Source organism: Abramis brama (genome assembly GCF_963993115.1).
Source record: "Abramis brama genome assembly, chromosome: 7".
Lineage (NCBI taxonomy): Eukaryota > Metazoa > Chordata > Actinopteri > Cypriniformes > Leuciscidae > Abramis > Abramis brama.
Window position 1 is genome coordinate 29751966 of NC_139969.1, and position 19437 is coordinate 29771402.

Below are 19437 nucleotides of genomic sequence, written 5' to 3' on the forward strand. Positions count from 1 at the left end.
TTGCACTGCTCCCTGAATCAACGCGCTTATTCATTTGTGGATGTAAACTGAATCTGTAAGTCAGCTATGCTGTTTACTTCTGAATATTATATTTCATTCTGGTGCACTTAAAGTTATCGCTACTGTGTAAATGCTATTCACCAACTAAACATATCCTATTCAATGCGATCACAGTCTCTTTCACGGCCATCATTTATAGTAGCCTATTCACAAACTGTTTCCTCAAGCATAGCGTTTTCTCGGAGTTCACTGTGTGCTTTCTACCATGCACAAATAAAAATGTCACTGAACTTTTGCTGTGTAATTGTAACAATGAGCACTCAAACACACCAACCAACAATTACTAAAAAGACACACAAAAACTGATTATGCATGGGCATTTTGCACTAGTTTAAATGAATTTACTGTTAATACTATGGTAAGTACATGTAACATAAGGATACTGTCAAATAAAGTGTTACCCTAGAGTTAGGGTTAGGATTAGGGTTAGTTGCATTTAATTATGCATAATTTACTGTTATTACTTCAGTAACTACATGTAACGTGTAACAAGGACTGTATGTAATTTTTGTTTTTGATTTAAAACAAAACAAAACAAAATCAACTAAAGATGAGGGAGTTGCTAAGCTTTTCCTGGTGTGAGATAAGCTGTTGTAATTAAAGGATTCAGCTTTGTTGTCAGGAAATAGATCATGGCATGGCAGTTATATTTTGGCTCCATTCATAGCAATCACTTTGATCTGTAAATCACACTGTAGACTGTAATCAGTCTTCTGTTGTGACATTTTTCCATGTAACCAGTGTCAAATATGACTTTATATTGTTGGTTCTGTGTAGTTAATGTACTCTCCTGTTTGCAGCATGTAAATCAATAGTTACCACAAAATGATACTCACATTTTATTCACATATAAAAACTTAAAACATAAAAAGATCATTGCAATTTTTTAATCTTACAATTCTGACTTTTTGTCTCAGATTTGTGAGTTTATATCTTGCAATTTGGACTTTATAAATCGCAATTGCGAGTTTATATATCAATTCTGAATTTATAACTCACAATTGCAAGTTTATATCTTACGGAGCCCCTAAAGGGACATGTAGATGGAAAAAATAGGAGATGGGAAGAAGACATAAAAAATATATTTCAATGCTTTGCGTCCACTCGCCAAACTTTTGGGTTCCCCTGAGAAAGTTTAAGTTCGCTCGCAAAACTTGTGTGTTCTTTGCGAGCGAAAGCAAATTTTCTCAGGGGAACATATTTTTTGCGAGCGAACGCAAAAGCACTGAAATACATTATATAATATAGAATGTATTTTTAATTTTAAATATAAATATACATTTTCACTCATATGTCATATTTTCTCCCTTCATTTTCTCCCTTCTCCCTCCCTTTTTTTCTCAGAATTGTGAGATAAACTTGCAATTGCAAGTTGTAAAGTCTGTATTGTGAGATAAAAAGTCACAAATAATTATCCTTTTTACTTTTTATTCTGTGGTGAAAACAAGCTTTCATAGCATCATAAGAACGTGCATAAATTCTCAAATAAAAAAAGAAGAAGAATCTATTACTACATTTCTAGGTATTAAAAATGTAAAACCACAAAGGCCTGAGAATGTACAGGGTGGGCCATTTATATGGATACACCGTAATAACATGGGAATGGTTGGTGATATTAAAGTCCTGTTTGTGGCACATTAGTATATGTGAGGGGGCAAACTCCTCAAGATGGGTGGTGTGTACTAATATATACTAATGTGCCACAAACAGGACTTTAATATCACCAACCATTCCCATGTTATTACGGTGTATCCATATAAATGGCCCACCCTGTAGAAATGTTACGGTTGCAAAATTCCATCAAACTCATGTATTATGAGATGTGCACTTTCAAGTGTTTAAAATCTCTAAAATTGTCCAAAAAGATGCCATAATATCTCATTACTGAGATTGCAGCTGTCTCTCAAAACGTGCTGACATCATATCCTGCTCTTGTGATTAGCATAGCTGGGAAAGCCGAACTGTGAGATCATGATGTTGGAGTAGCGGAGCGGCATTTCTCCGTAGATCTGTGTCAGCTTGTTGAGGCAGTAGGAGCGCTGCAGCATGTGCTCCGCTCTGTGCCACATGCCCACATACCCGCTGCTGGCTTCCTTCTCCAGGTTACGCATATCCACGGGCCTCACGAACACCCCGGAGGGGCGCTTCAGTCCGGACACCTGTGAGAGATGATGTGCCACAGCAAAGTTCATGGCGATGTCGTCACAGTTCTGGGTTTGGTCCACCAGAGTGTGCACTTCACCGGGCTGATCTCGGAACAGCTCCAGGAAGCGCCGATGGAAGAACGCCGCTCCCACCAGGATCATTGAATAGCTAATGGAATGATGAAATGACGTTTATTCGGCTGTATTGCGTGGTTGTGACTTTTGTGCTGCTCTTTTCCCAACACATTTTACTTTCATAATGTGAAATAGGGATCAAATACATTTAAGTGTCCACAACAAGGAACACTTTATCAGTAAAGTTTAAAACCAGTGTTATTTTAGGATTATTTATATACTATTATAGTATCTATTCATATTTTAAATCAGCTTTTATATTTTTAGTTTTCATATTAGTGTAAGTTTTAGTAATTTTATTAAGTGCTTTTGGCATTTTTATTTCTTTTTGGGGTTTTAAAAATATTTATATTTAGTATTTATTTTATATTTAGCATTTATATTTATATTTACTTATAATAATACTTTTAGTATTAATACTTTTCAACTTGAAGTCGACTAGTCGCTGATCATAGACTATAGAGGGCGCAACAGGATAAGAAATCTAAGTCCACTTTATGCTCCATTTCCAAAGTTAGGGTTAGGGTTAATATGACAAATAAATGTATACTCTGAGAGCACACCACAAGACATTTGATTATACCATCTGGATGCTCAAAATTAATCGGGTGAATGAATGTTTTAAACAGCTTATTGTACACGTAAGTTAATCGCCGTTCTGAACTAATGCACTGCTGCATTGTAACGCACACACATACAGACAGTAGCGCACACATCACATGCAGATCACGCGCACAGAAACATTCAGCAGTGCAGAAATGTACTGTCAACACTGTTCTGTGATTTATCAATAAAATAGCTTAGAAACCGCTGAAAGCGCTGTGTCATATTCCATAGCTGTGTACAAGGCAACCCGCATTCGAGTCTCAGCTCGAGGTTCAGGCTTATTTGTTCATTACTGACGTCATCAGCAACTAGTCGACTTGACTTTAATCACATAAACGTCGACTTTAAAACATCTGAAGTTGTTCAACCCCTAGTGGGCACTCATGCAATGTAAGCAATGTCGTACATCCGAGTGAACAAGACGGGGAAGTTAGCGAGGGAAGGGCATAAACAAATGGACTTAAACGCAGCCCTCAATTGTAAGCGCAGCACAGCTGTCAATCATGACGTTACACTTCGTTTTTATAGCGGTTTATTTTATGACCTATTATGCAGCCAGCCACCAGGGGGCGATCACTTTTCAGGAGGTATGAAGCACACTTTCTTTTACAGCTATTAGTCACAGCAATGTTTTAACACTGCTTGTTAATATTTCAGAATATTCAACCATGAAAAATATAAGGAAAGTTGTTTCAGAGGTGAAGCGAGTTATAGGTCAGTTTTGGTTTCATGTCCGACTTTTGCATTAACTTGGAAATGCAGAATTTTTCCAAATCTCACCTGTCGCCTCCACCTTTGTCTGGATCCTGAAGCTCAAAGCTGCCATAGCTGTACACACCAGATGCTGTGGTCACATGCTTCCGTGGAACAAAACCCACAATCTGATCTGGGAATTGCTACAACACAAATTGAAATGAAAACAAGTTTGTTTGTTTGTTTATGTTTCTCTGAAGAGAGTAATTGAAACAGAATGTAAAAAGATAGTCAAGTAAAACAGATCAAATTTCCTAGAGTTGCTTTCAGAAAATATCTCCACAGAATGTCAATAACATGATGCTTTTGGCAAACATTACCTTCCAGACAGAAAATGCAAAGCTGATGTCGGGAACACTGACCAATGTGTCATCGTCTAGCATCAAAACAGCTGCCGGGCGAAAGAGAGCGTCGGTCAGTACAATCTCAAAGACAAGAGCACATTAAATACAGTCGTAATGAATCTAGTAGGATCGTGCCTTAAAGGGACAGTTCACCCAAAAATGACAATTAATTCTGTCATAATTCATTCACCATCATGCCGTTCCAAACCTGTTTGACTGATATACTTCTGAGAAAACATTGCATTGTATTAAATAAATAGGATAGAAATCATATTTAACTTATCTATTAATTTATTAAAAATACAGTACATTAAAATGCAATTCATACCATCACTACTTATATGATGAGCATGATTTTAATTTTTGAATTAGCATTTGTTTAGATAATTTTGTAGTGCATAAAGTAAAAACGGTCCAAAAAATGGTTCAAATGGACCTTCAAGACTGTGTTACGGTCAAATATCAGATAATTTTACTTTTTAATGACAAGCCAAAATTAGTCCCAGCTCTAAAATGTGACTTCCCTAAAATCTTGACGGTATTTAGGAATAAATAATTTATGACATTTGTATGAATAAAATGTTTAGTAATCTGCACTGTCCCCGTTAAATAAAAATGTGTACACTCGTGTGTTTTAATCTAGATTTTAAAAGACTTTTCCTTTTTATTATCGTGGGCAGTCTCGTATGTCATTGACCCCTGACCCTAAAAGGGAAAATACAGATTTTGTGTGAACTACCAGGCAGGTCACCTCTCCTTCACGTGAGAATCACACACCTACCGTCAGTCTTGATCTCAGGGTGCGGATGCAGTCGATTGCGCATTCTGTTGACGCTCTGCTCTTTGAAGAAGACGGGCACAGGGTGTGGGCCGAGGGCATCCCATAGTTTCCTGGGCGGTGGCTCGCCGGGGTTATTCCACACTATGATGATGCACTGCAGGTGAGGCACAGCCTGATAATGATTGAGGAGCCTGAGGAGTATATCGGTGCGGTTGTACGTTTGCATGATTATAGTAAAACTGTCCTCTGGGTCCGGGAGGGGGAGTGAGGCGTTGGATCTATGGCGGAGCTGTCGGAGAATCCTGCCGTCCTCATTGTTAGGCAGTAAAAAGGTCAGAGAGACTCCGGCCAGAAGCAGCAACACAATAGAGATGATGATGAAGTGTGTCCGCACGCGGCCCAATGATCTGCAGAAGCACCAACCAATCCTGAAGACAGGAGAAGACAAGAGGTTTGAAGAGATGCATCATGGTTTCCACAAAAATATGAAGCTGCACAACTGTTTTCAACACTCATAATAGTAAGAAATGTTTATTAAACGGCAAATCAGCATATGAGAATGATTTCTGAAGGATCATGTGACTCTGAAGACTGGAGTAATGATGCTGAAAATTCAGCTTTGACATCACAGGAATAAATTACATGTAAAGTATTATTATTAAAATAGAAAATAGGTGTTTAAAATGATTTCTGCAAACCTGTTTACATTTTATTTCGGAGGAACACAAAGAGATATTTAGAAAAATGTCAAATTTGCTCTTTGCCATTAAAGCTTTTATTTATTTTTTTAGCAAAATTGAGTTATTACTGAAATGTCGTCTTAGACAATGATTGATCATATGTATTATACACATTAACACGAGATATGCAATATTTTTGTTTCGAAACACATTAAAATAAAAAGTTACAGTAAAGAATTTTACTTTGTTACAAAACATTCTATTTCAAATAAATGCTGTTCTTATGAACTTTGTTCATCAAAAATTTTAAAAATCTATCACGGTTTCCACAAAAATATGAAGCTGCACAACTGTTCTCACAACACTCATAATAGTAAGAAATGTTTATTAAACGGCAAATCAGCATATTATAATGATTTCTGAAGGATCATGTGACACTGAGTAATGATGCTGAAAATTCAGCTTTGACATCACAGGAATAAATTACATGTAAAGTATATTAAAAATAGAAAAAGGGTATTTTAAATTATAATAATATTTCAAAATATTACAGGTTTTAGTGTATTTTTGCAGTCTTTGGTGAGCACAAGAGACTTCTTTCAAAAACACTTACCCACTCGCCTAAATATACATGCGTGTTCCATAGAAAATAAAGTCATGAAGTTTTGGAGTAAAGTAAATAAAATAAGTAAATACTAGTTTTGTTGAACTATCCCTTCAAACGCGCTTTACACATTTCCACAGTGATCATAGCAGCATTTACAGAATGATCAATGTCTGGGCTGGACTTATTGCTGGAAACATTAAATGTAGATATTGCACAATCTGTGCAGGTTTTATTCTCCGACTTTTCAGTTGTTGTTTAATGGCCCAAACATAAAAGGTCTACATCGAGCAAACACAACAAACAGGGAATAATACGTGCTAACACATATGTTCATTATACCTGGATGCCTTTCATGCATGCGAACAGTTTTACTAAAAATGATTGTGTGTCTGTCTAAAAACAACAGAAAACGTTGTAATTAAAACTTTAACAGTGAAAGACACTGCATGCGACGAATTATCACATGCATGCCATGAAGCGAACTCAACAGACCCGTCATGATAGACAGTAACATGAGTAGATTTGCATTTTTAAATAACAACAAGTACCCATAGACTGTAAAAAAATAGTAAGTACCTCATTGAGTGTGTTCCCATCATATAAGCCAAGACTCCTGAAGGAAGTTTACTTGCTCGCGCATGCGCACTGAGTTTCTTATAGTGAACGGTTGTCCGACTCATTTCCGTGAATCGGTTCCAAACGCGGTTCAGTGGTTCTTTACGTCACCATAGGGGGTGTCATTCCACTTGGCTTGGCATCGGCCAGCCACCCCTGTAGAGTACATTGTTAATTTCTTTATTTTATATGGCAAATTCTTCATTCATAAACAAAAGTTTGCAATTGGTATTCTATCTTATCCTCACTTCTTAAATCTCTTCGATATATAAATAATAAAAAAGCCCTAAGATTTATTAAATATTATAAAAAATAAAAAAAAATGCATGCACTTAAAAGCTTTCCTTGTACACTAATGTATGTTATTGTATCAATAAAATTGTAGTGTATGCCTGCTTGTCATATCTCTTGCCATGTCATCTTTTGTTTTTCATTGTTTTTGTATAATATTGTTTTTTTTCTTTCTTTGTTTTTTATTTTATTTTATTATATGTATTTGTATGTAATTCATTGACAATGTTCTTATGTTATTTAGCATTTAAAAAAAAAGGTTGGCGATGGCCACGAGGTTTTATTAATACTAAAAATGTATTAATAAAAAAAAAAAAAAAATATATATATATATATATATATATATATATATATATATATATATATATATATATATATATATATATATATATATAATTCCATGTATCCCATTTCAGTTTGTTGGAGCCATATATCTTTTAAAAACATAAAGCCATTTAGAAACTAAATATTATTTGCATTTACAATAACTAAAATTTTCTTGTCCGAATGATCCGCTAGAGTCACTGATTCGGTCAGTTTAGCAAATGATTCATGTTCATTCGGTTCATTAAAAGATTCGACTTAACGGAGCAATTTCGTTCACGACGCTAATTTCTTTAAAGTAGAGATAGGTGAGGCATTTCACATGTTTTATTCTGTGAGTTTACAGAGACATTTACAGAAACGCTCGCGTTCTTTCCTGCAGAGAGCGGTAGTTAATGAGAAACTAGGGTTTTCTTCTCTGATACACATCGAATCGTGCTGTGTCCATAGAAGTGCACATGAGCTTTAGTCTAAAATATGGTGACAATTCCCAGCAGCTGCACTGCGCTGTCCTGTCCTACGGTTGGGCTGTCGAATGGACTGAACATTCCCATTCTGGGTTTAGGTGAGAACAAGCGCCTTTATGACATCCGAATGCAACAACATATGATATAAATGATGATAGAAGAGTGTTTCTACTCACTGATTGTTTATCTGACTGGGCCAGTCTGACTCAGTCATAATTTTGGGTACCATATAAAGTCATATTTATGAGATGAAAAGTTGAAATTGTGACATAAAAGGTAGAAATTATGTCATAGAAATAACTATTTCCTAATTATAACAGTCATCATTTAGACTTTGTTTGCATCATAGTTATTTGTCTTTATTCTTTTCAATATAATTATGACTTAATTTTTTACCAAAAAAATGTATTACCAATAGCTTTTTTTACCATGTGTTCCTATAGGTGTCTAGTAACACTTTATCCAACACAATTTATCCATGGCCAAATCCTCAGGGAAACGCCTGGAGAGGCAATCAAAGTTGGGGTGCCCAGACAGCCTGGGTAAAAATAATGTTTTTTTTTCTTATAAGTGCTTATTTTTTTGAATAAGTGCACTCAATAACGTCCACAATGGTTTCGGACACCCAAATGGCTGCTTGGCCAAACCCAACGTTGAAAATGAAAATCAAGTTGATGTCAGAATTCAACGGCAGATTGACGTTAATCTCCAACGTTGGACAGACGAGTTGACGTCAGAAACCAACATCAGTCGAGTTCTGACGTCAACCCGACTTTCATTTCCAACCAAAATGCAACCCTTGCAACCAAAATCATCCCCTTACTTTCTACTCAAGGACCTTGACAGAAATGTTGTGGAGTAAAAAGTATGATATTTGTCTTTCAAATGTAGTGAAGTAAAAAGTTTCCATAAAAAATAATACTCAAGTAAAGTACAGATACTCAAAAAGTGTACTAAAGTACAGTACTCAAGTAAATGTACTTTGTTGCTGTCCACCTCTGCTCAAGACCTAATATCAACAATGTCAGGTGACTGACCTTAGGGGTTGGCTATATAACATCCAGGTGAGCCAACCACTTCCTCTCAGATGAGGCGAGAAAGGCAAGAGGAAGTGCTTGGATCACCTGGATGTTATATAGTCAACACCTAAGGTCGGTCGGAAACTGCCTCCGACTACAGGAGCTGCAGCACAGCACTCTCTGCGGGCAGATCTCCAGACCAGAGATCGGCTACTGCTACAAAGTCCATCACTGGATGTCCTTGAGTATGGATGGAAACAAGGAGAACAAGGTTATGCACCAGTCCCTACATCAGATCCCATTGCACTGCACCACCTTCTGAAGTTTGTCAGCTGCAACTGTGCAGGGGACTGTGACACTCTCAGGTGCTGTAAAGCAAGGCGTCAAGCGTATTTCTGTTTGTGGGAACTGTCATGGTAACTCTTGCCAGAACATCAACCAGCCAGATAATAACCGGAGTGAGGGAGATGTAGGGGAGTTGGATGAGGTTTGTTAAATTTTAAACTGATTTAGTAAGTTTTGTTTTGTAATTGTTCAATAAAACCATTTTTATGTGGTTTTTGTTTGGACTAGGAGTCATTTTCACTCAAAACTAATGGCTGGGATAGATTCAGCACCCCTAAAAACCCCTAGTTAGACATCTCAAAAGGTAATATTGGTAAAAAAATCAAATTAAAAAATCATTATTTTTACCCAGGCCGTCTGGGCACCCCAACTTTGATTGACTCTCCAGGCGTTTCCCCGGGAGGTGTTACTAGACACCTATAGGAACACATAGTTAAAAAAGCTATTGGTAAGAATTTTTTTTGCAGATTGGCAAAAAAAAAAAAAAAGCCTAACTTTCCCTAACTATATGTCATAGTTAGGCCTTATTTAGCCATTTATGACTAAGTTTATCATAATTTCATAATGACATAAATAGTCATAATTATGACTTAGAAAGTCTTAATTTTGACATTGCATGTCATAATTATGACTTTTTATGTCATAATTAAGATTTATCAAACAAGTAAAATGGGTTTCCAAAGACTCGTGGGTAATTTACAGCCGTTTGTTAGGGCAGGGTCATTCCTACAGTTTGGTGGATTTTGAATAGATGTACCCTGTGATGGATTTTTTAATTAATAAAATAGTAAACTGTATCTTAAACTAGCCATGTTTCTAACATCTAACCTTATTTCTCTTTTTAGGACTAACATGATACTTTGAAACACAATGTACTAAAACGTTCTGTTTTTTTGTTTTTGAATGTTGCCATACCCCTTTTACTTTGGTTGTGTGTGTGTAAAAATAACAAATAAGGGAAATGAAACTAGACAGATGACTAGGCTTGAAACCTGGTGATTAAAAAGTAATCATTAAAACAGAATTTGCCTCTATCTAGTAACAGAAGGGTTTGCATACGAAGAACCATATATATATATATATTAAATGTGTAAAATCATTAAATTAGTTTGTGTCCCTCAAACTCCAGTCCACCCGGTTACATTAGTGCGTTTTGCCTTTTATAATCTTAAGCGTATGCCCTAAATCACATGACTTGCTTGAAGTGACATAATTTCTTGGAGGGAAAACAACTCCAAGAACAAAGTAAGAATCAGTCATTCACTTTTCTCTCTTTTTCATAATTTTAGAAGATTTATCTAATGGCATAAAATAGCATTTCTCAATGGGGGCATTTGGAGAACATCAGGGGCAATATTTTCCAAAGGGGGGATTTGAGGTGTTTTTGGGGGGTGTTTGTTAAAGGTGAGTTTACAACGTCAAAGATTTACGAGCTGAAACTTGTAACGTCTTGCAAAAAAAAAAAAAAAAGAAGGTCTGCAACATCGTCTACACCGTCGCGCACCCTTGGACACATTAAAGCGAACATTTCAAATCCATTTGTCCTGTTGTCGGTAGCGGACCTAGATAATGAGTAGGGTGGCGCTGGCCCAATAAACGCTGAGAAACACTGCCGTAAATCATAACATGTCCACCCTGTTATTTCTAATTATACTGAACATGAAAATGTTTCTTCATTTTTTTAAAATAGATTTTATCAGTTAAAGTTCTAAATGTCAATCTTCTGTTAGCATGTTGTTCTTTCCCAGCTAGTAATGGGATTTATTAGTTTAAAACACCTACCCTGTTACACTCTGCATTGTAAATACGTCATGTAACAGGGTGGACAAATGCCATAGAATGTGAAATTTGAAATATGTGGTCTGGATTATTAGTTTATACTTGTCTGAGCTTGACCAGTGTGTGTATGATAGACAGACATTTTCTTCCTCTGACAAGACTAAAAAAATAATTTAATTTTAAAAATGTTCTCAACAGAAATGCCAGTTTTTTGTTAGTGACACCAAAAATTGGCAACATGTACTCTTTACCAGTAATGATCTGTGTATATTTGAGCCGTGTCAAATGTCTTTATTGTCACTACACATACACAAGCGTAACAGTTTTGAATTTTTGTCGTCTCTCATTCATCAGGGACATCTCATGATGGAGGCTACAGTCATGAGGCGGTGCTTTATGCTCTACAGGAGTGCGGGATAAGACATATAGACACGGCCAAGCGTTACGGCTGTGAAGAGGCTTTGGGGAAAGCTGTGGCTGACAGTGCTGTTCCACGAGAGGAGCTCTGGCTCACCACCAAACTATGGCCTGGAGATTACGGCTACCAGAGCGCCAAACAAGCCTGCCGGGACTCGTGTGCCAGGCTGGGGGTGGATTACTTGGGTAAAAGTGACATTTTAAAGGGATAGTTCACCCAAAAATGAAAATTAGCCCATGATTTACTCACCCTTAAGTCATCCTAGGTGTATATGACTTTCTTCTTTCAGACGAATACAGTCTGAGTTATATTAAAAAATGTCCTGGCTCTGCCAAGCTTTATAATGGCAGTGAATGGCTGTCCATCAGAGTGCATCCATCCATGATAAAAGTGCTCCACACGGCTCTGGGGGGTTAATAAAGACCTTCTGAAGCGAAGCAATGCATTCGTGTAAGAAAAATATCCATCTTTAAAACTTCATAAAGTAAAATAACAGAAACAGCCATTCACTGCCATTATAAAGGTTTGAAGAACCAGGACATTTTTTAATATAACTCCAATTGTATTCATCTGAAAGAATAATGTCATATACACCTAGGATGGTTTGAGGGTGAGTAAATCATGGGACCTCAAAGCTAGATATCTTTGCAAACAACCATTGAACGTCTTGTAATGACTTTTGAAACAACTTCTTTACACAGACCTGTATCTGATGCACTGGCCTGACTGCATGGTTCCAGGTCTCTCCAGTCGCGAGGTTCGAGCGGAGACGTGGAGAGCTCTGGAGGAGCTTTATGATGAAGGTTCGTGCTCTTTCAGGCTCATTATACTGCGCAGAAATGACAGTAACTCAGACAGTTTGTTGATCATGTCCCCTCTTCTTGTTGCAGGTTTGTGTCGTGCCATCGGAGTGAGTAACTTTCTCATCCGTCACTTGAACGAGTTAAAGGATCGCGGTGGAATTGTGCCTCATGTTAACCAGGTGTGACTGAACGAATGGCTTTTGACGCAACTCTTAAAACTTAAAAATGAGAACTGCATCAGCTGATGATGATGATGATAATGAACTTTGTTTAGAAAGCATGAAGTGCAAAAAAAGCAGCTGAGATTGTTATAAATGAAATGGGAAAACTACTGTACACCTTTAAAAAACACATGAAAATGTGTAGCAACCTCATTTCGCTTTATGTATGAAGAATTAATGGTTATCTTTACTCTCCATAATAACACATCTGTTATTAATGCTTTTTAGAGCTTTAATACACTCAATAGCAAATATACACTCATATTTTATAATGCCATTACTACAAAGCAAACAGTTTTTTTGGTCAAAATTCAAATGTAATTGCAAAAAAGGTTAGATGTATATATATTTTTAGTTTATAAATTATATATTTAAATATGCCCACCTCAGATAATGCCGATGATGACGCTAAACTTTTTTATAAAGCATGAAGTGCATAAAATGCAGCAGAGATTGTTACAAATTAAATAGTAAATTTAAATAAAAAAATGAATGCAAAAACTTCCACTTCTATAAAGGCATCAAGACATTTAAAAAAAAATTCTTTATTATATAAAACACATAAAATAAACCAAATGATGCATAAACCACAACTTGGTGGCATTCTTACTTTATATAAAATCTCAAAGATATCAAAAATATGCAAATGTATTGGTTCCTCATTTAGCTTAATGCACAGTATAATATATATATATATAAAATCGATGCATGAGGGCAACAAAGGCTATCCCATCTGGTCCGAGCCAACAGAAGGTCTACTGTGGCACAAGTCACACAATGTTAAAGATGAAAAGTAAAAAAAAAAAAAAAAAACATACAAGAGATAAATGCAGAATTATTAAACCGGACTCTATTTTGTACGAGGTGCCCATAATGCAGCTGAATGATTTGAGTTTGATTTACCCGCAGGTGGAGTTTCATCCCTTCCAGCAGCCTCTGGAGCTGGTTGAATATTGTCGGAAGGAGGATATTGTTTTTGAAGGCTACTGTCCTTTGGCCAAAGGTCAAGCCCTCACTCACCCAGCAATCATGAAGCTCGCCCATAAATACGGCCGCAGCACGTCACAAATATGCATCCGCTGGAGTATTCAGGTACAGTTTGCTTTTCAAAAGATCCTCAAATGCAGTTTATAGGGATCACTCAAAATGCAATATTCTCCCGCTCATGTTGTTCCAAACCTGTAAAGGTTAAATCACGGTTTCCTATTATTTCCAGATATGTTACTCTCCGTATGAAGATAAGCTCAAAGCTGGTCATGTATTGTAGACAGTAACATTAAAACAATATAGTTTCACAATATTTGTGAAATATCTGTCTGTGACAGTAATGTAATGATCATCTCCCAACTCTTGAGTTTTGTTTGAGATATTATTTTTTATATTCCAGAATGCCAGGAAAATATAATTTCGAAGTAGCCGTTATAATGTTATTCATTAACTTCGTTCTACATTTCTTTTCAGAATGGAGTTGTCACAATTCCAAAGTCCACCAAACCAGACAGGATCCATGAAAACTGCCAAGTAAGATTAAATCTGGATCTTACAGCTGCAATTTAAAAACAAATATATCATTATTATTATTTATTATACATTCTCAGTTCTCTTTGAATACTTTTTGCCACTAATTGAACTATCAATAGTTTCTCTTTGAGATCATCCTTTTTAAACCGCACTCATAATGTTGTGCCGTGCAGGTGTTTGGGTTCAGGTTGGATGATTCAGACATGGCAGCTCTGAGTTTGTTGCATGATGGGAGACATGTGAGCTGGGACCCAACTCATGTGGAATGACCAAATCTCCAAGAAAACCACCTGTTCAGGTGAGCTTGGAAAACAGTGAGAGGCTCAATCAGTCTAGTTTGTGATTTACAAAAATCCAAAATGGTATTGTATCGTAAAATAATTATGTACATTATTAAGGATGATCTCAAAGACAGTTTCATTGTTTAGGTTAAGTTGTGTTTTTTTTTTTTTTTTACCTGATATTCATATTAGCTTCATAATTACTCAACAGGTTTTTGGATTCACACTGACAGCAGAAGACATGGACCAAATTAGTGGTTTACACACCAATCAGAAGCTGATTCATCTCACTCATCCAATCTGGAAAGGATAACCTGGCAATCAAAATCCAAGAGGTTTGTTTTTAGGACACTGACAGGTCCTGATCTCAGTGTGAGAGGAAAGGTCATTTATGAAAGTGATGAATTCAACGCAATCAGTGATTTGAAAAGCTGCTGCTGTCACATGTGCCTTTTTAAATGACAAAGCAAATGTGGTATTTTAGTCACGTTGAAGGACTATAATGGTCTAAATATTTATAGTAACGTTAGTAGGGGGTGTACAGGGTACAGAACTTTTGCCACAAATATTTTTTGACATTGACATTACCTGTGCCAAATAAATGTGTAACCATCCATGCTGTATTACTGTGAAAACACAACCTCAATGTTTATTTATTGTGTACACACTAAGAGCTAGTTAGTACACTTTTGTATCCTCAAACACTAGACATGGATAAACTTTTATAGTGATTTTTACTAGGTGAGATGAGTTGATATTGAAGTCTACTCATGTTCACTGTATTATTATCAGTAATGGCAGATGTATGTTCTGTTCTCCCCTATTATGCATAATCTGTCAAATTGTTGGTTGAATCAGAAACACCACTTTAGCAATTGTTGATACTTCTAATTCTATTTTAAACTCATAGATTTGTGATATTGTTAAAAACAAGAATAAAGTGTTGCTGATGATATTTAGTGACTTTTACCATGTAATGTCATTTACCACAAGAAAAACTGCATTAATGCAACAAAAACTTTTAAAATGTATAGCAAAAATGTTTACAAATATACAAAAAATATCTATATTGAGTGGTTTAGTCCAGGGGTTCCCAAACTTTTCCATGCCAAGGCCCCCCAAATACCACTAGGTTCTGGCCAAGGCCCCCCGTATTGAACCCATCGACAATACTACGGCACGGCACATGTAGAAATAAATAAATAAAACATCTAGATGAACATCAGATTATGTGATGGTGTTTGATACCAGCCAATCAGAAAGATGAGATGCACCGATTACAATTTTCAAGGCAGATTCCGATTTTTCATTGAGTTTGACCTGCCGATACAGATTTAAGCCGATTCTGATTTCATTTTTTCTAACCACTTTACAGCACACACAAATATTTATTTTATATATATATATATATATATATATATATATATATATATATAATAAAACACCACTTTTACCCAAACTGGTTAATAAAAACAAGTTTAAATGGATACATTCTCTATAAATATTTTTGTCTTCATTTTCTTTTCTGACATAGCCTACTCCTTGTTAAAACACACTATACATGCAAATCATATTTATTTTGTCCATCAAAAGTGTGCTTTCACTTTAACTGAGCGTGAGCAGCGCTATAAAAATAGACTCGGCGTCGAAACCCTCCGCTTCACTGCTGCTCATGCGACGCTCCTGCTTGACGCTCACGCTCACGCGCTGCTCCAGATCGCGGTGTTAATGCACTCACTGAACATGCACGCCGAAAAAAATTCGCGCTGCTCACGCGCCGCTCGAGATCTGAAACGGCCGTAATTCACAAGGTTTCCTACATGTGCGTTCTGTGTGCATGTGTGATGTTGATGTTGATGTTGCGCGATGTTATTCATGCGGCGCCCGAGTGCATTTGAATCGGCATATGTCAGACTGAAAATCACGTGAAAATCGGCCAATTCTTGTCACTAGCCGATCAATCAGATATCAGATAGGCTATGCAACAAATTATTATAATGTTTTTTTATAACAATACTCATATTAGCAAATATTTATTTTTTAACGTTTTTAAAAAAAAAAATTTTCCAACTTGCTGCGGCCCCCACTTTGAAAACCCCTGGTTTAGTCCACATTTTCTGAAGAGATGCAATCCACTATATGACGAATAGATTAAATTTAGGCTTTTATTAGCATACACATTCAAGGTAAACGGAAGCTTGTTCGCTTGACGTGCGAGAACCAATGAGGTTCATTCTTGTGTTACGCATAGGGTGACCGCCCCGCTTTGCGTTGTTCCCCACAGCATTTTCACCCCTTGTCCTGCACGTCGCATATTGAGAAAATGTCCTGCATTTTCATCAGTCTGTTGGTTTATAATGATCATAAGAAAACGTGCATGTGTTCTTTTGCCTTTTTAAGAAAGCATTTTATTTATTCTTTTTGCAGCGTAGTTTTTCACCTATTTAACAGCCCTTCGTCAGAAGTACAAATACAACAGCCGTTTTTTAAATCCTATCCAATGGTTGAAAAGAAAGGAGTAAACACGGTCACTAGTAGGTTGTGACGACTGTCAATCAAAATGTGGACTGGTGATTCGTTCCATGTGTTCCCTGTCAGAAAACAAATGGATAATTCGGTAAATTAAAATTTTAATTTAACAGAATTGATCAACTTGTTTCCTGCTGTGGTTGTTTTAATTCACATCCTTTCTAAAAATTTGTTTTTGGTTTAATATATTCTTAATATATAAGACTGTCAATGATCTAATTTCATGTTGTTTTATATTTTACTTGTTCATTGTTTATTTTGTTGGATTTTAGTTGGACTTGGTCAGAACTGTTTCAAAAATAGTTTTGTGCATGATGCCTACTGTGATGTTGAATTTAAATGATGTAAAATAAAGACATGTTATGTTACATTGTGATGTAATGGTGTTTTCTGGAAGGGACTAAAGAACAAATCATTTTTATCAGCTGAAATGCAGAATACAAATGTTTTTATTAAGTTAGATAGACATTATATTACAGTTTCAGGTTATGTTTTAGTGTTGGTAACATGTCCCACACAAACTTATAATCGTCCCACATTTGGTTTGTTTGATGGTTGGCACCCTAGTTACGCGGCACGTTTGAGCTTCAGCAAGAACCAGTGAGGTTCATGGACATTAACATTTACTTTATGAAAATCATTAAAGATTTTCACAAGTAAAAGATGAATTTGATATAAAAAAAAAGGTTAGGGCAGAAGGCATGAAGTAGATTGTGTACAATAGATTTATCATCAAAGTTTTGGTCCTAGAAATTTGCATATTAAATATATTAACAGAATTTTACAGAAAATGTTTGTTATGAGAGAATAAATGTTTTAAAAAATGTGGTTAAAATGTTGTAATGCATTGCCAAACAAGCATTCTTTTTCAATGAATTTATACCCCCAAAGGGGTGACGTATCCTGGGGCATACAAACATTCAAATAAAAAAAAAGGTCATATTTAAAAGAAATCATGAAGTTGCATTATTTGTGTCCTAATAAGATGGCAATAAATTAATTTTCTGATGTCTCTTTATGGTCCTGCCCTTTTTAGGTGCAATGCCTTGGACCATAAACTTCTAGTGCAAGTTCTGTACAATTTATGTGATCAGTTAGATCACATGCGCTTGTCCTGAATCAGGAAACATACTTGGATCTGTGTTCGAGTTTCTCTGAAGCCGCAGTGTTGGGACTGAAAGAAATCTTAAAAAAATAAAAATGAATAAAATAGCACAGCCAACACACATCTTTATAGCAGTGTTACCAATATTGTTTATTCCATCCCTCTCATTTAGAATCGTTGTACACAAGTTACATTTTCTTTTCAATATCACAGGTTCTGTTAAATTATTTTTTTATTTAAATCTTGTCCTCTAATATCCAGTTTCACCTCCCTCTCCTTTTAAACAAACAAAAAGCAGATTGTATTATACAAAAATGCAAACCAATTTTCACACAGTGAATTCTTTTACAAAGTCATAAAATGGCGTAATAATGGCTACATCCACATTGGAGTAAGATGGTTCTAAACATTCCTTAATGGAGTATAATATATATTTATATATAAAACCTTTCCTTGTTGAAATTGAGCCTGTACCTTAATTTAAGAGATTTTACAAGACAACTTGGAAGTAATCATAAAAAAGCCATTACATTTCCCAAAAAGTTAGGAATAAAACAAAACGACAAAAAATAAAGACAGCCATAACAGTGTTATAAGGTTCAAAATGAGTTAATTTGCATTTCATTTAAATGAATTCAACAGGTCTGTTCAAAACAGACACAATCCAGGCAGAGAAATGAATATCATCCATTAGGAACAGACCCATTCTCAAAGAAAATCACATTATTCTGCAATTTCTTACTTGAGGAAAAGGAACCTCATGCACAAAACTGTAAATGAGCCTGACTGAGTCGTTTCCCATAAGTTGCAATGTGTGGGTGGTTGACAATTTGTAAAACAAACAAAAAAATATCCACGCCCATAGTAATACGCTCAGTGAGATCACTGATCATTGGAGGGGGAAAAAAGTTCTACAGCACCCAAGCAAGTGCTAAATATTAAATACAAGATTCCCATACAATCCAAAGATTCAAATAGAAGCAGCATCCTGGCAGTGCGTCACTGGAGAATGCTAACCGTCGCACAGCTTTGGGCACTCTGTGAAAGCCAAAAAAATCTCAACACACCTGCCAAACGCTGTCGTAGCAGCGATTAGCATTGCGAAACAGAACGCTCGCCTTGCTAGCGCGTGCGCCTAACAAAAACGAAAGAAAACCCAATGCTAACCGAACCGGTGACAGGAGCGTGTTAGCCAAGCTCCTAAAAATTGTATGGGAAACAGCTGGGAGGAGGAAAATAAACAGAAATCCTCACCTCTGTATAAAAGCCTCGCCATTCAACTATTCTTAGTCACGTTCATACGCCTCTATAGATGAGACGTCAAGGTAAGCCGCCGGATTTAAACGCCCCCTGCTCACTTTTTAAGCGGTGAGCAATTGTTTTTTTCCCTTGTATAAATATAAATGGAATTCTCTGAGCGCATCATATCCTCCCGGTGTTAATGTTCCTAAAAATTTGAGGTGGCACATATTTGTGAGCAATATCTAGAAAGTTAAGTACATCTCTGGGTGAATCTCATGAAACCTGACGAGAACATGCCTGGAACATATTTCATCTCAAAATAACCACAGTTTATTTTAATTTACATTTTCATTCAAATCAAGTACAA

The 19437-nt window shown here is 36.2% G+C and overlaps 2 protein-coding genes across 3 annotated transcripts; one reads left to right on the forward strand and one right to left on the reverse strand.

The window, feature by feature from the left end:
* Positions 1 to 1492: 1492 nt before the first annotated feature.
* On the reverse strand, positions 1493 to 6884 carry extl2 (exostosin-like glycosyltransferase 2). The gene is made up of 5 exons (XM_084120169.1): positions 6687 to 6884; positions 4824 to 5251; positions 4019 to 4089; positions 3726 to 3841; positions 1493 to 2373 (listed from the first exon to the last, which is right to left on the reverse strand). The coding sequence occupies exons 1-5, from the start codon at positions 6788 to 6790 to the stop codon at positions 1980 to 1982; spliced, it is 1113 nt and encodes a 370-aa protein (XP_083976295.1). The 5' UTR covers positions 6791 to 6884; the 3' UTR covers positions 1493 to 1979.
* Positions 6885 to 7570: 686 nt separating this feature from the next.
* On the forward strand, positions 7571 to 15249 carry LOC311086225 (putative oxidoreductase ZK1290.5). 2 transcript variants are annotated; one of them, XM_084119002.1, is made up of 8 exons: positions 7571 to 7905; positions 11305 to 11553; positions 12070 to 12171; positions 12259 to 12350; positions 13302 to 13484; positions 13854 to 13913; positions 14087 to 14211; positions 14406 to 15249. In XM_084119002.1, exons 1-7 carry the CDS (start codon positions 7818 to 7820, stop codon positions 14180 to 14182), a joined length of 870 nt encoding a protein of 289 aa, XP_083975128.1. In that variant the 5' UTR covers positions 7571 to 7817; the 3' UTR covers positions 14183 to 14211; positions 14406 to 15249. The 2 variants fall into 2 exon arrangements, with proteins under 2 accessions (XP_083975128.1, XP_083975127.1); XM_084119001.1 differs by lacking the exon at positions 14087 to 14211 and having other exon boundaries at positions 7575 to 7905.
* The last annotated feature ends 4188 nt before the right edge of the window (positions 15250 to 19437 follow it).

What these genes read in the sequence shown, in the direction of transcription:
- extl2 (XM_084120169.1), bottom strand. Translation starts at nt 6,790, where the DNA reads ATGAGTCGGACAACCGTTCACTATAAGAAACTCAGTGCGCATGCGCGA. An exon ending in TTGCATTTTCTGTCTGGAAG is followed by an intron (nt 3,842 to 4,018) that starts GTAATGTTTGCC and finishes TTTGTGTTGTAG; the next exon opens with CAATTCCCAGATCAGATTGT. An exon ending in GACAAAGGTGGAGGCGACAG is followed by an intron (nt 2,374 to 3,725) that starts GTGAGATTTGGA and finishes TCATTCCATTAG; the next exon opens with CTATTCAATGATCCTGGTGG.
- LOC311086225 (XM_084119001.1), top strand. Translation starts at nt 7,818, where the DNA reads ATGGTGACAATTCCCAGCAGCTGCACTGCGCTGTCCTGTCCTACGGTT. An exon ending in GCATCCGCTGGAGTATTCAG is followed by an intron (nt 13,485 to 13,853) that starts GTACAGTTTGCT and finishes ATTTCTTTTCAG; the next exon opens with AATGGAGTTGTCACAATTCC. An exon ending in GGATCCATGAAAACTGCCAA is followed by an intron (nt 13,914 to 14,405) that starts GTAAGATTAAAT and finishes ATTACTCAACAG; the next exon opens with GTTTTTGGATTCACACTGAC.